The 16,183-nt window shown below is 37.3% G+C and overlaps 1 protein-coding gene across 1 annotated transcript; it reads left to right on the forward strand.

Annotated features, from left to right (window-relative positions):
- The first annotated feature begins 1,405 nt into the window (after window positions 1-1,405).
- On the forward strand, window positions 1,406-4,679 carry LOC121976800 (VAMP-like protein YKT61). Its single transcript, XM_042529154.1, has 6 exons — window positions 1,406-1,792; window positions 2,439-2,536; window positions 2,949-3,053; window positions 3,759-3,824; window positions 3,997-4,083; window positions 4,378-4,679. Exons 1-6 carry the CDS (start codon window positions 1,582-1,584, stop codon window positions 4,426-4,428), a joined length of 618 nt encoding a protein of 205 aa, XP_042385088.1. The 5' UTR covers window positions 1,406-1,581; the 3' UTR covers window positions 4,429-4,679.
- The last annotated feature ends 11,504 nt before the right edge of the window (window positions 4,680-16,183 follow it).

The raw sequence follows: 16,183 nt of genomic DNA on the forward strand, positions 1-16,183 counted from the left end.
ATAAAGCATGATTATATTCAAAAGGCTCTCAAAAGTGTAATAGTTCTGGTTCACAATGATTATGAGATTTCTAAAATTATCAACCAATCTAGTTAAAATTCACTACAATAGGCATCTTCAAAACATTTCAAAACAAGCTCGCTGCTTTGCAGCTTCATGAATATAACCATATCGGTGGCATGGATTTCATAGTTTAAATAAGAAAGTGAGTCTTGAAATTGACATAGTATGGTAAAGATAATTTGCTCGTCCTTAGTGTCCTCCTTAATTTGTCACTAGGTCAATACGAAAGAAGTAAATCATTGATGAATATTAACTATTAGTATAAGTAGTCAAGATATTTTGAAAATTTAATTCATTAGGTTGCCACGTAATGGTAGCACAGGAAGAATAACAATCAGACAGATAAATATAATGAAAAATAACTATGATTTTAGTAAATATAAAAGATATCTTTAACTTCTGTATTTTCTATCAAGTAGTATTTTACCTCCTTGAATTTAAAAAATAATATTTAATTCTCCTTTAACCAAAGTCAAATGTAAAAAAATTTATAAAAAATAATTATGTTATTATCTTTTTAATATTTTTTGATAATCTCAAAAGGAAAAATAAAATATATTGAATTTATTGATAATTTATGTCCAAGTTTATTTCGTTTGTTGATATATGAACTAATTCTAAACTATTCAAAATCCTAATTGATATTTTCAATATGTGCTTGAATACTGATTTAATAATCAAAATCAATAAATTGTACATAAACTCTAATAATATATAAAAATTAATATTTAATTACATGAATAAAATAAAATTAAGTAATTTAAAATGTATATTTTCTTTTTGTGCAATCTTCGAATATAATGTATAATAATTATTTTTTTACTCCCTCCTAAATTTAAAATTTTAGATCTATCATTGTCCATGATTATATAAGGTTCTGTGAAAATATGTGAAGGTATAATTTTCTTTTATTACGTGATTGATAAATTTTTTACATTTTCTTTAAACTCTTTTACTTTCTCATATATGCAAACTTCACATCTCAGTTCATCACTGATTTAATTGTCAAAGAGAGTAACACTAATAAAATCAATCATGACAAGCTTTGCTTTGTAAGACACTGAGAGCAAACACATATATATATATATATCTTTTCTTATGCATTAACTAATCAATAATTAAAGATTCAATGTGAAGACATATGCAATTAATTTTTGCGTTAATATTTTTGTTTCTTCTTAAGATTATAAAAAAATTATAAAAAAGTTAAAGGCATATTATCTTTTATATATATATTTTTTACATTTGACTTTTGTGAGGTTAAATATTATTTTTTAAATAACGAAATAAGGGTTTAAAGGTATTTTTCCCAGGTTTTAATTTGAATTGGTCGGAGGAGTTGGCGGAATCGAACCTCTTCCACCCCTTTTGCACCGCCATCTTCAAGGAATTGTTCGATTCCAAGCGCGTGAGGGGAGCTTGAGATCGAATGGAGCGGAATCCCGTCTCTCGATCTCTTCGCCTTGCGTCCGCCCCACGCGTTTCCTCTTCCTCGCTTCGGGACAGGGGGACGCCGCGATGAGGGTAACGGCGTTGGTGATCCTCAATTCCGCCGTCTCGTCGTCATCTTCGCCTGAGGCGGCGGACCCGGTAGTGCTGGCTAACGCCACCGACGTCAGCCGCTTCGGTTACTTCCAGAGATTCGCTGCCCGTGAGTTCATCCTCTTCGTCGCGCGTACCGTCGCCAACCGGACGCCGCCCGGCCAACGCCAGTCGGTGCAGCATGAAGGTATTCCCTCGATTCCCTACAAATTCGAGTCTTAATCTTTTATTTTTTTTCTCAGCAGTTTGAATCTCAACATCATTTTCTGGTTCGATTACCCTAAACCTTGAGGGATTAAATCGTTCCTCTTATTGCGAATTTTTTGTGCACTTTTTGTGATTTCTTGGTTTAAGGCATTATCTGCTATGATCATCAATCTTGTCGAACAAACTACCTTAGTTTTAGTTTCGTTAGGCAAAATGCAGAAATTAAAATGAAATACAGAATCCAAAATATATTAAAAATACAGAATTGCAAAAATATAATTGGTGCAGCGCTGACACCAGAATGCCAGCAGAGGCAGCTTCATCAATGACGAACACAGTTTCCTTAAATTAAACCGTGAGAAGGAATCACAAGAAGCTAGAGGGGAGCAGAGAAGAGGCTGTGGATTCCTGTTGGATGGATGATTTCAGCCTGTATTTATAGGCTTAAAATCTAAGCAACTCTAATTTCTGGTCAACCTTCTTACCTTAATTTTTTGATTATTCCACTTTGAGCCATTCGTAATCCATTTACATTGACATTTCTAACAAAGTTTTTCGTAAATGAAGTATTTATCCTTCTCAAACTACCCTAGTTTATAATCTATAAAAAACATTCTTCTGTATAGAATACAAGGTGCATTCTTACAACAGAAATGATCTTTGCGCTTTGGCTTTCATGGATGATCATTACCCTGTGCGAAGCGCCTTTGCCCTCCTAAACCAGGTATTGATTCATAATGTTTGCCTGTAACATTGTAATTGTTTTGAGATTTTTGACATCGAGTTATTCTGTTAGTATCGGATAATTTATCTGTGTGCACCTTTACCTCGGGCAAATGATTGTTGCATTGTGCTATTCTTGTGAACCAAGTTGTAATGCCTTGTTGATATTTAAGTGGCGTTTGAGGAAATCTATTAGAATGGAGACTCGTTCGAATTATCCTGTTGTTTGCTTGTATAGATAAATGGTGTTGTATGACATGCTAATTTTAAATTTGTTCCGAATAGTAGTGTGCCGCTTATTTAGGTAAAGGTTGTTGAAGGACTCTTGTCACTGAGATCAGAGGAGATACTATTTGATCATTTTGATGTGTCTTTGCTAATGATAGGTTACTTCAATACTTTTCATGTAATAGATACTGGATGAATATCAAAAGGCTTTTGGTGAATCTTGGAGAGGTGTAAAGGTTGATGCTACTCAACCTTGGCCATATCTGACTGAAGCATTGACAAAATTTCAGGTTTGTTCCTTTCTAATTACTATAAGGAAAATAATGACATGGAGAATTATTATACTGCTCATTCCTCTAATTCTGAAAAATAAAATTTAAGCCTCAGTCCTACCTCAACAACTCACTGGCTCATTCGACTATTGGAAAATAGTCATTTTAGTCTCTTAACAAGATCAAAAATAAGAGGTAACTATCTTTTCTGTGATCCTTAAGCTGATGTTGCATCTGCAGAGATTGTCCATGTGGCTGTGCTAATCAGCATTGATATTGAGGCATTGCTAAGTTGTTTATTTGATTTTTTTGTGTATTAATATTCCAAAATCCAAGGTGTACTCGGTACTTGTCAAGCGAGATCCTCTTATAAGTTGGTAATTGTCGTAAATGTTGCATTCATGGGTATTAAATTATCATCATACAACAAAATTTGCATTTAAGAGTCTGGGTTTATAATGCGAATTTAAAGTTCAAGGTCGATCCTGAACCTGCAAATTCTGACTTTCATGTCAAAATCAGGAAAAACAAGAAATAGAAACATTAGACTGCAGACTATTCAACTCCTTAACAAACAAAGTTCAGAACAATAGTGATTCGCACGCAGAACCTTATCAATGTGGAAGTTCATTGCAATGACGTTTGTTGGTTAACTATTACTTGAATTTTCATACTTAAGTTGAAGTGTTGTTTTTTTTGTCTTTTCCTTTTTTATTTCTTCAGGATCCAGCAGAGGTTGACAAATTGTTTAAAATTCAAAGGGACTTGGATGAAACTAAAATTATCCTGGTAAGTTATTGTCAATGAAACTACTGTGGATTCATAATTTTGCAAGGTTTTCTTATTGGTTACTTGTTAAAGTACGTTATCTAATCATTAGAAATGTGACCGTTAAGAAATTGTGCTTTGGTCGCATTTACAAATATATTTTTTTCTCATTTTGATCCCTTCTGTTTTCCAGCATAAAACTATTGAGAATTTATTAGACAGAGGAGTGAAATTGGATGATTTGGTTGAGAAGAGCTCAGATCTTAGTGCTGCATCACAGGTAATGTGCTCCTCTAGTTGAAGTAGACAATCCAAGCTTCTGTATTATTAGGAAATTCAAAACATAAGCTAAAATCTGATGAATAAATCTTTTTCAGTAGGTCTGCTTGTTATCTATCATATATCATTATGGAATTCATTCCGCTTGAAGAGTAATATTGTTATGGCATAGATATCTTCAATCCGAATTGAGGATGCACGCTTGTGTTTTGTAGAACCACACGCTAGACTCCATATCTTACTCTACTATGGATCATCTGATTGATCTTAGTATCATTTTGTTTATTTGGCACAGATGTTCTACAAGCAGGCCAAGAAAACAAACCAATGCTGTACGATGCTATGAGATGATGGTAACTTTATGCTGCTTCACGCTTCTAATTGGATTGGAAGGCGAGTTTGCTTATACAGTGGCATATTGATGTGGTTGTTTAGTCATGTTGTTTTATCTTGGTTACTAAAAAATTCTCAAACATTTTGGAGATATGTATAGTTGATACTATAATGTATAATTGTAAGATTACAGGAAGTACAAACTGAACAAGTTGTAATATCACTCTCTTGATTGCATGTGTCCATCTGTGCTCTTTTCTTTGATTTGTTGCTTGTGTTACTTCAGTCTCATTTCTCTACTTGTGGTCATCAAACTACTTGCATAGTTGCATCATTCTAACTGTATTGAATTCGTTTTCAAATTTTTAATTTAACCTGTTGAACTGATTGATTCGATGTGATTTAGTAGAGAAGAATGGATTTGATTTGCATTAGAATCTCAAAAACAAATTCCCTCCTACCAGAAAGTGCCCCATTCTATTACCCAGTATAGGGTTGCCACTCAACACCCTCATAGAGCCTGTTTGGGACACAGTGAAGCACAATCGAAAACTGAAGGCAGTGCCATTTCCCAAACCATTCAGAGAAGACCTCGTCTTCCTTGGCCTCGCAATTTTGTGGTCAGCTTTGGTGAAGAAGGTACTGAATGCCAGATCTGTCAATTATTTCTATTGTTTGTTTCAAGGATCAAGACTTGTTTATATCTTGGATAAACATAATAACTAAACCTCTGTTAGGTGCTTCCTTTGCTTTCTTTAGTTGGCATAATGGGACAATTAGCAATAACATAGTTCAGTGCTGGTTTTGATAGACTTTATTTTTGGCTTTTCTTATGTCATATTTAGTTAGAAGCGGCTTCTTAAGTGTCTCACCAAGCAAGCCATTACGTGTATTACTTGTTCTCGAGCTTTTCTGTTTGCATATCCATAGTTTTGCAGTCACTGTCTTAGTCGCCATTGTAATCTGTCTGGATTCTTGTTCTCTGCTAAACTGTTAGATTGAGGTGAATTAACAATCACTGCTTGATGAATCATATCCGATTCTGAGTTGAATTTATTTGATCTTAGTGAAGTTGATGATAGCACTCCTTGTTATTTCTATATATGTGATCTTTTTGCTCTGTTTGTAGAATAGGTTCCAAGAATTTTACTTGAATGTTTTCCCTTTGTTATAGCAAAGCAGACACCGTCATCTTCTTTGGAAGCCCCATTCTTCTCGGCTATTAACTCTTTTAGAGATTAGAGCTGTCATTTGTATGCTGATTATAGAATGTTTAACACAAGCATATGAACCTTTAACTTTTGAACGAAAATCTTCCAGATCTAACTTTATTTATCCTTCAACCAAATAATTGTTTAACTTTGGAAAGAATTATTTATTCAATTCAAGGCTTATCTCTTCTCATACGACTCTTCCAAGAACTGTCTCTTGTTGTTAGCTAAAAGTTATTCTTGCTTTATTTATTTATCATGCCGAGTAAAGTGTTATTATATATATATTGTTTTATGGTGGTCCTTTTTCTTTTATTTCTGTTGACCACTTTTTTGTTTTTTTTCTTTGGACCAATTTGATTGAGTAAACGTTACGTCGTCCCTCAAAGACAGACTGACTGATGACTTAAAAAGAAGTGTCGAGTTTAGATTAAAACATCCACTGTAATTGAAACAAAAGTGGGAAAAAAAATATGCCTTTTATTATGGCTTCACTTTAGAAAATTATGAATAAAATAAGACGGACACTCTTTTAATTTTATTATTATTATTATTTTAAAAATCAATTAAAATTTTGAATTAATTGCTTTAACTTTCTAAATCTATATCAGACAGTTGTTGATGAATAAATAGTAGAATAAAATCTAATTAATTAACATATTTTCCGGTCCGATGTCCAAATGCCACAAAATTAAGGGTGCGTTTGATTTACGTATTAAAAATAAAAAATAATTTTTTATCATTCTTTATTTTTTTTAAAAATATTATCTATTTTTTTAAAAAATAAATATAAATAATACAAATTAAACATCATTTTTCAAAAATATATATTTATCAAAAAATAAAAATAAAAAACGTACAAATCAAACACACCCTAAACTTTTCACGAGAGGCGCTTATCCCCAACCCAGTCTCCCTGTCTGTCTCGCTCCTCTACATTTACACGCCAATCTCCAATTCTGCTTCTCCATGGAGTACTTGATTAATGCGTTTCCCGAAATCGACGCGGCGAGGCAACTAGTTCAGCTCAGCGGCGACGACGACGGAGACGACGTTGTCGTGTCAGTAACAGCGCAGAGCAGCAATGACGCCGTGAGTAGGAGGAAGGAGGAGAATGGCACCGTCGCCGATGAAGCATCGACGGTGAGAGCTGCAGAGAAAGAAGAGGAGGAGAAAAGCCTGCAGCCGAGGAAAAGGTGGAGGAGGCTAAGGCCGTTGGCGGAGATATATAAGGTGACTGTGCCCACCGTACATGGTGGGCGAAAGTGGCATGCAGAATTTAATTCAGTTCATTAGGAAAGGATTAAGAAAGTAATCCATATATATATATATATATATATATATATATATATATATATATATACTAGTGTAATTATGGACACGTGTTGCGTGTGTAATATAATAATATATAAATTATTTAGGTCTTTGAAAATCTGAATTATTTGGATTTTCTAATATCATCCTTATAAACCAAGAATTAATTATTTGGATAAGATTCGTCAGACCCATACAATAATGACGCTAGAGAATCCCAACAATGGTTTCCCTATGTAAAAAATTATTTTAATTTTAATTTAATATTATACTTGTCTTAATAAAAAAAATTAAAAAAAGTATATTTTCTAACATCGTCGACCTAAAATATTTATAGAAGCTCCTTTGATCATAGTATTATCAATTTTAAGATATAAGACTAAAGAGAACTATATTTTTTTTTATAAAAAACAAATAGAGAAAATTAATGATGAGAAAAATTTATAATAATACGCTGTAGCTGAGTCTAGAACTCTAGATTACTAATTGTTTCGCTTGTGGAATTACTAATAAATCTTGGAATTATTTTTAGTGTAAATAGAAAAAAGGACATTAACGTAAATACATTTTAGGCTTCACCAAAATTAATTAGTTAAGGAGGAAGATTTATAATAAAATAATATATATATATATATAATGATTCTACGTTGCTTACCCAAGTCAAGATCCTCTGAACTGCACAAATTGATTGGATCATAAATTACAATTCAGAGGATTGCCATCAATCAATAAATGTAATGATTTATTCTCTAAATTATAAATTACGATCTAGAGGATCTATACTTTGTGCAACTAAGACGAGCAAGGCTCCTGAATAAATGTATGGGCATCGCGTCCGTCTCAGTCGCACAAGATGAGTCTACAGTGGTTTATATTATTGCGATGGGAAGGAAAACCGCGTATTTAATGAACGTACCAAAATTTCAAATGCGAAAATAGGAATAGAGACCGCCAAGAAAGACGTTAGGTAAAGAAAATTCATGTTTGGATTTTCATCGAGAACAAGCTTGTCGTAATGACAGAGTCAAAAATTAGGTTCTACTCGGGCTAAAATGGCCTATGGGACTGATAATCATAATGGACCCACGCTAATGGTGTCAAATTTACTTAAAAATAAAAATATATAAAGGAATAATTAATAAAGTAAAGTGGTATTAGGTGGCCGGGCTAAAGCTCGGGTACAGCAAAGCGGGCTTTGCCCTTGGCTGGTGGGACTTCGTCCAAAATGCTTTGGTTGAATGGGATGGCTACGTGAATTTGCATGGAAAGGATGGTAGAGAGAGAGAGAGATTGATCATGGAAACATTCTCTTTTATCCCATTAATTGAGTAAAATTAAATATGAAATAAGAATATATAAAAAAAAAGTTGTGCATTTCTTGAGAATTTAATCTTAATTTCGTAGCAACAATATTACATACAACTTTACGTGATCAAGGGAGCGACTGAAGTTTGCTCGTCTCTTGATGGAGATTCTGATAATTGAGGATAGAATTTATGAGGTACCAATCACGTTATCTACTGAAGCCCAGGTTAATCTCATAATTGTTTATGAAATGATACCTGAATATTGTGAAATTTGTAAGAAGATTGGTCATCGAAAGGAAGACTGTCGGGGTGCATCTCAACCAAATATGAATGCACCTCATGCACGAAGACTGAGGTCCAAATCAGCGGATCACTGGAGGACAAGGAGATCGCAACTGAGATACAAAAGTCGGGCAAGACAAACCAACCAACAACCGCAGAATGTGGAGGAACCGACGACACAAAATGGATTGACAATTGTGGTGGTGCATTGTCCTAATTCCATGGCGATTGAACCTCCCCTAGATCATGAAGAGGTGGGCGCGCAACACATACATCATGAAGAGGTGCCGAATGCAGAAGAGGAGTTGTCTGCTATACCGAAGGTTTCAAGTAGCAAGGAGGTCTCTTCCTCTTCAGCGGATCATCAGTCCCAAACGACTAGTAGTGATGCAAATCGATCCTCAAAAGAATCATCTTTAACTGCTTCGGCATAATCATCTTCGGCTGTATCAGTGACACTAGAATCATCTTCTTCAGATTCCTCTCAGGTTGATTCCATATGTAATAAAGGGAAGAACAAGGAAGTGATTGGCAGTATAGTGCCCCTACAAAGTGGACGATAACTACGGGCCCAAGCAGCCTGACCGAGAGGTGTAAAATGAAGGTAGTCGCATGGAATATTAGGGGCTTTCACAAGTCCCTAAAACATAAGGGTGGGGGGAGGGGGTGCACCACCTCAAACAGAAAGATATTCAAGTAATGACATTATTGGAGACAAAGTTGGACGATAATTCTCTTGACCCTATTATGCGTTGACGATTTTCAGGTATGGGACATGTTCATAATTTTGATATGTCTAATCATGACCGTATACTGTTTCTTTGGGATTTACACAGAGTTGATATGGATGTGCTCTTAATGATCGAACAATTCATTCATTGTCGAATTCGGTGTCGGATTTTCGGGAGAGACTTCTTAGTGATATTTATTTATGGATTGTTGGAACCCCAAGGTTATTTTGGTGTGATCAACAAGTTAAGTTAGGTCCTGTGTGTTTCTAACCTTGTGTCTAAGTGTGCAGGAGCTTAGGAGCACAGGTACTCTATCGGAAGACGCAGCTAGCGAGAAGGACGACACACGGTGCGTCCGAGGGACGAGGTACTGCGGAAGAGTACCCCGGTGGACGAGAAGGAAGCGTACGATGGTTCCGAGGGACGAAAGCCGGAGCGGAAGATTGCTCGGGGAGCAAGAGATGTAGCTAGCGAGAAGGTCGGCACGGGGTGCGACTGAGGGATGAAGACTGCAGATGAGGTCGCTGGTGGACGAGAAGGAAACATGCGGTGATTCTGAGGGACGAGAAGCCGAAGCGGAATGCTGCTGTAGAAGACCGGAAGTTGGGTTCGGGTGAGCCCTTTTCCGGATGGCAGAGATCACCCAAGCGAGCGGATCCGGAGCGAAAGACCCGGACCAAAGGCGAGCTGAACCGGAGCAGAGAGCTCGGACCAAAAGTCAACCAGAAGTTGACTTTGGGTCCGGGCGCCAGAATCCATTCCGGGCACCCGGAGTTCCATTTTGACCAGATCGAGTCTTTCGCTTGTTTGAACGTTGGAGGATAAAGTTTTATTCGCCCTAGGGTGCCCGGGACCCTTCGGGGTGCCCTGACCAAGGCTATAAATATAGGCTTGGTCCAGAAGCTTTTGAACGAACTCAGAATTGTAATTCCAACGCTTGTGTGCTATTAGAGTTAAGCTTCTATTTCTGTGCTTCAAATTTTGTAAGAGGCTTCTCCACCTGAAGGAGTATTTAGTGCGCTTAATCTTCCTTGGATTAACAACCACATCGGTTGTAACCAAGTAAATCTCTTGTCTCTTACTTTATGTTTTTAATTGACTGTTCTGCTTTATTTGTGCAAGTGTTAGCTTAAAGAGTTCGAGGAAGGGTTGTTTGTTTTTATTTTTACAGGGCTATCCAACAAACCTCCTCCTAGCCGGTCGCAACGGTCCTACAAGTGGTATCAGAGCCGAGACGCCTCAGAAGGACTAACCGCAGTCTGAAGCAACAAAACGATGGCCGGAGATAGCATCTACCCACCTGCATTCGAGGGGGAGTTTGCCGCTTGGAAACAAAAAATGGAGGAATATTTAAATTTAGATTTTGGTATTTCTTTAATATTGAAATGTGGTTATGAAGCACTAAAGACAACGAATGGAGAAGAACTCGATCTACGCCTCTGGAACAAGAAGCAACGTAACGAGTCAATGGCAAACGGTCGGGCAGAATTTCACATTCTGACCGTAATTCCAAATGAAGATATCGATAGAGTTGGCGAATATAAAAGCGCAAAAGAACTTTGGGAAAAGTTCTTGAAGCTCTACGAAGAACCTTTTGAAACCGACAACTCAATGGACACCAAGCCGCAGATAGAACAGTCCGAGAACGAGGAAACTACCGAGACAGCCGAACTCCATCCTAAAGCCATAGAAAGCTCATCCCAGATGAGCATCAATGAAGGGGGAGAGACTTCAGAAGAAAGTAATTCAACAGGGGGAGAACCAACGACCGACGAGGTAAGTAATGTATGACCTCTACCCTATGAACAATTGGTTCAATTAATCGAAAAATTACCTGAAGATTTTTGTGAATTAAAAATTGAACCATCGAAAGAATTTTTCGTATTAGAAAATCAACTGTCGAACATTTCTTGCAAATTTGAAATATTATCGAAAGAATTTTTTGAATTACAAAATGTTTTGACGAAAGATCCTTGCAAACTAGAAATATTATCGAAAGAGTTTCTCGAATTGCAAAAAGTTTTGACGAAAGATTCTTACGAGTCACAAATTATTTTGTCAAAAGAATTTTGCAAATCAGAAATATTGCCAAAAGATTCTTGCAAGTTACAAAATATTTTGTCGAATGAATCTTGCAAATTAGAAAAATTGTCAAACGAATTTTTACCAATTATTTTGTCAAAATAATTTCTTGCATATTTAATATTTGTTGCTTTAAAGCTGAAAGAAATAGTCTGTCAATTAAAGTATCTCGACAAACTATTAACAGAAATTAGCATGATACAATTCTTCGCATATTCAAATTTTCTTACTTCAAATTTGAGAAATTGTAATAAGTTAAAATGGAAATTTAAAACCTTCTAATAAAAAAAATTAAAATAAAATTAAAAATAAATGCATAGAATTTTTTTAATTAATTTTACATGTTCTAAAATTTTTTTTATGCATAAAGTTTTCTACTGAGAAAATTCTTAATTTTCATGACGAAAACTTAAAAATTTTCCAAAAGTTATTTTTTTAACTTAGAAATTTTCCTTGACTTAGAAATATTTTTCAGAAAATCATTGAAATAGATCTTTATAAATTTTCTAAATGTCAACCCTTAGATTTTTCTTGCAACCCCAATTTTTTATGTGATCAAAGGGGGAGAAGAAAAAAGTATAAGTCTAGGGGGAGGTAGAAAATTAAAAATTTGAAATTTAATATTTCTATCTTGAAATTTAATGTTTTTTATCTTGTTGCACGTTAGTGCAAAATAAACTGTTTAATTTTCATATTTATTTTTGACCCTAGCTTAACTTGGGTTGATCACATCAAAAAGGGAGAGATTGCTGGAACCCCAAGGTTGTTTTGGTGTGATCAACAAGTTAAGTTATGTCCTGTGTGTTTCTAACCTTGTGTCTAAGTGTGCAGGAGCTTAGGAGCACAGGTACTCGAGCGGAAGTCGCAACTAGCGAGAAGGACGACACGCAGTGCGTCCAAGGGACGAGGTGCTACGGAAGAATACCTCGATTGATGAGAAGGAAGCGTACAGTGGTTCCGAGGGACGAAAGCCGGAGTGGAAGATTGCTCGGGGAGCAAGAGACGCAGCTAGCGAGAAGGTCGGCACGGGGTGCGACTGAGGGACGAAGACTGCGGATGAATACGCTGGTGGACGAGAAGGAAACACGCGGTGATTCCGAGGGACGAGAAGCCGGAGCGGAAGGCTGTTTGAGAAGACCGGAAGTTGGGTTCGGGTGAGCCCTTTTTCGGATGGCAGAGATCACCCAAGCGAGCGGATCCAAAGCGGAAGACCCAAACCAAAGGCGAGCTGAACCGGAGCAGAGAGCCCAGACCAAAAGTCAACCAGAAGTTGACTTTGGGTCCGGGCGCCCAGAACCATTTCGGGCGCCCGAAGTTCCATTTTGACCAGATCGAGTCTTTCGCTCGTTTGAACATTGGGGGATAAAGTTTTATCCCCCCAGGGCGCCCGGGACCCTTCGGGATGCCCCGACCAAGGCTATAAATATAGCCTTGGTCCAAAAGCTTTTGAACGAACTCAGAATTGTAATTCCAACGCTTGTGTGCTATTAGAGTTAAGCTTCTATTTCTGTGCTTCAAAGTTGTAAGAAGCTTCTCCGCCTGAAGGAGTATTTAGTGCGCTTAATCTTCCTTGGATTAACAACCACATCGGTTGTAACCAAGTAAATCTCTTGTCTCTTACTTTATGTTTTTAATTTACTGTTCTGCTTTATTTGTGCAAGTGTTAGCTTAAAGAGTTCGAGGAAGGATTGTTTGTTTTTATTTTTATAGGGCTATCCAACAAATCCCCTCCTAACCGGCCGCAACGGTCCTACATGGGCTTCATTCTATTGTTGCTCGGAGTCCGTTATAGGAGGCTCTTACGGATCTTAGGGGGTCCATTTCGAAACCATGGTTGATTCTTTGTGATTTTAATTCTATTATATCGACATTGGATAGACAAGGATGCTCTCTAGTTACTAATTATGAAATGCTGGATTTCCAAATATTTACTCAAGTATGCGGTTTGGTGGATCTTCGCTCCATTGGATGTCGGCTCAATTGGACCAATGGTATGGTTTCTTGTAAATTAGATAGAGCTTTTGTGAATTCTTTTTGGTTATTAGTAGATTTCGATACTTATGAGGAGGTTACGGTGCTCGGGTGTCTCTCGGATCACTCTTGCACCATAGTGTACACTCTAGCGAAGGATCGACCTCCAAATCGACTTTTCAAATTCCTTAATATGTGGTCACTAAATGAAGGTTACACCAAGCTTGTGATGAACTCATGGCCACCCCCGGTTATTGGGAATGCTCAATTCATTCTTAAAGTAAAGTTGGCGCGTTTGAAGAAAAGATTGAGAGAGTTGAATAAAAATAATTTTGGGCATATTTCGAAGAAGGCAAATAGAGCAAATGCAGATTTAGAGAAGATACAGAAAAAGGTCCTAGCAAGAAGTACTATTCCCATTGACTATGATCATATACGGAGGAAGGTCACTCTACTTGCAGAAGTAGAGAAATAATTTTATCAACAACGTGCGAAAAATGTTTAATTAAGAAGCTCCGATAAGTGTACTAAATTCTTCCATGATGTAGTGAAGCGGAACAATAAAAGGCATGTCATCATCACACTCACAGAGCGAAATACGGAGCAAACATCAAGCTTAGGTGAAGTAGCGGATGAATTTGTGGGCTTCTTTCATGATCTACTTGGGAAAAAGATGGCGTGTGGGCAGTGGTGGATTTCCTAGAAGAAAACTCACTCATGGTTTATCTGAGGACTTAATCAGGTCGGTGGAGGTGGAGGAAATTTAAGAAGCCTTATACGACATTGGGAGTGACAAAGCACCGGGTCCAGATGAATATGGAGCAAAATTTTTCACCTCATCTTGGGATATTGTTGGGCCAGAGTTTATCGCAGCCGTTCAAGAATTTTTTCAGAGTGGCGAACTACTCAAACAATGGAACTATTCATTGACATCTTTGATGTCAAAGGCAGACCATGTCCTGAGAGTTTCATATTACCGGCCTATCTCTTGTTACAATGTGTTCTACAAGGTCATTGCAAAGATATTGGCCGGTCGATTAGCGGGAGTTTTGGGAGACTTGTTGGATCCGGCGCAAGCGACTTTTATGAAAGGGCGATCTATTGGTGACAATATTAATCTCACTCAAGAGTGGCTACGAAAGTATGCACGTAAAAGAATCTCCCCGAAATGTATGATTAAGGTTGATTTGCAGAAGGCATTTGATACAGTAGATTGAGATTTTCTCATGGTGACCCTCGTTGGTTTTGGTTTTCCCCAACGATATTGTGAATGGATTAGGGAGTGTGTAACTACGGTCTCCTATTCTATTTCTCTAAGTGGAGGCATTTATGGATTCTTTAGTGGATGTCGTGGTCTAAGGCAAGGTGACCCCCTATCTCCCCTACTTTTGGCCTATGCATCGAAGTATTATCATGCAGGTTGCCTCCTTGTCACCCTCTTTTCACTTCTATCCTATGTGTAAAGAGGTTGACATCACACATTTTGCATATGCCGATGATTTGATGTTGTTTGCATGGGCGAATGAGTCCTCAATAAAAGTATTGGCGGATTGTTTAGAGGTTTTTGGCAATGAAGCAGGACTTTGAGCTAATTCATTGAAGTCTCATATGTATATGGTGGGGACTGATGATAGAATGAAGGACCGATTGCTCTAATTTATTAGGTTCCAAGAAGGAACATTTCCATTTCGGTACTTGGGGATTTCACTAGCGGCGGAGAAGTTGTAGATTGCAAACTATGAACCATTACTTGATACTATTACAAAGAAGATTAATTCTTGGCCAAAGCATACTTTATCTTTTGCGGGGCGCTTGGAGTTGGTGAAGACGGTGCTTCAAGGTGTAGAGTGTTCTTGGCTTTCCATGCTTCCTATTCCCGGCGATGTCGTTGAAAAGATCTAAGCAATATGTCATACCTTTGTGTGGTCTTCAAAGCATCCTCCTATTTCTTAGGCCACTATGTGTCTTTCTCGACATGATGGTGGTTATGGACTTCAAGACCTCCATGCATGGAATGGAGCACTTCTTAGCAAGACACTATGGGAGATCCAAACTAATGCATATTCACTATGGGTAAGATGGGTGCACCAATATTATCTCAAGGGAATTGATTTTTGGCAATGGGAGATCAAAGCATTGAACTCTCCTCTTATTAAACGACTTGTGGACATTCGAAACAAAATTCGAAGGGCTACAAATGGAAGCGGAGAGGCGAGCTTGTTGATGGGTGAGTAGTTTGCGGAAAGAAACAGTGGGGCTGCAAATGCATATGGTTTCTTCATGCCGAGAGGTCCTAAGGTGTCGTGGGCATCATTAGTTTGGAGCCCGGAAATTATGTCGAAGCATCGATTCATTCTATGGTTACTTGCTCATGAGAAGCTACAAACAACAGATAGAATGTCATATGTGGAGAACAGGACTTGTATGCTTTGCCATTGTCAAAATGAGTTGAATGATCACTTATTCTTTGCGTGCTCTATTACATGTACTCTTTGAACAAGGTACGGAGATGGTTAGAGATAAATCATGAAGTTAACCCAATAGAGGAATTATTTCATATCCTTGGCCAATACTACAAAGGTGCGAGCCGGAGAATGAAGGTGAGGTATCTTGGAGTTTCTAGTATGATATATGTTATGTGGGAAGCTCAAAATAGGTGTCACTATGAGGGGATAGTTCCTGATGTTGACAGAATGTTGCGCAAGGTCCAAATTCATGTTTATCGTTTTATGTAGGGTTGTAAACGAGCCGAGCCAAGCCGAGCTTTGGGGTGTTCAAGCTTGTTTGATAAGATAACCGAGCCGAGCTTAAAATGAACCAAGCTTTTGAAATGAGTGCTCAAGCTTGGCTTGGTTTATTTTTTATGAGCT

Source organism: Zingiber officinale, chromosome 4B (genome assembly GCF_018446385.1).
Source record: "Zingiber officinale cultivar Zhangliang chromosome 4B, Zo_v1.1, whole genome shotgun sequence".
Taxonomy (NCBI): domain Eukaryota; kingdom Viridiplantae; phylum Streptophyta; class Magnoliopsida; order Zingiberales; family Zingiberaceae; genus Zingiber; species Zingiber officinale.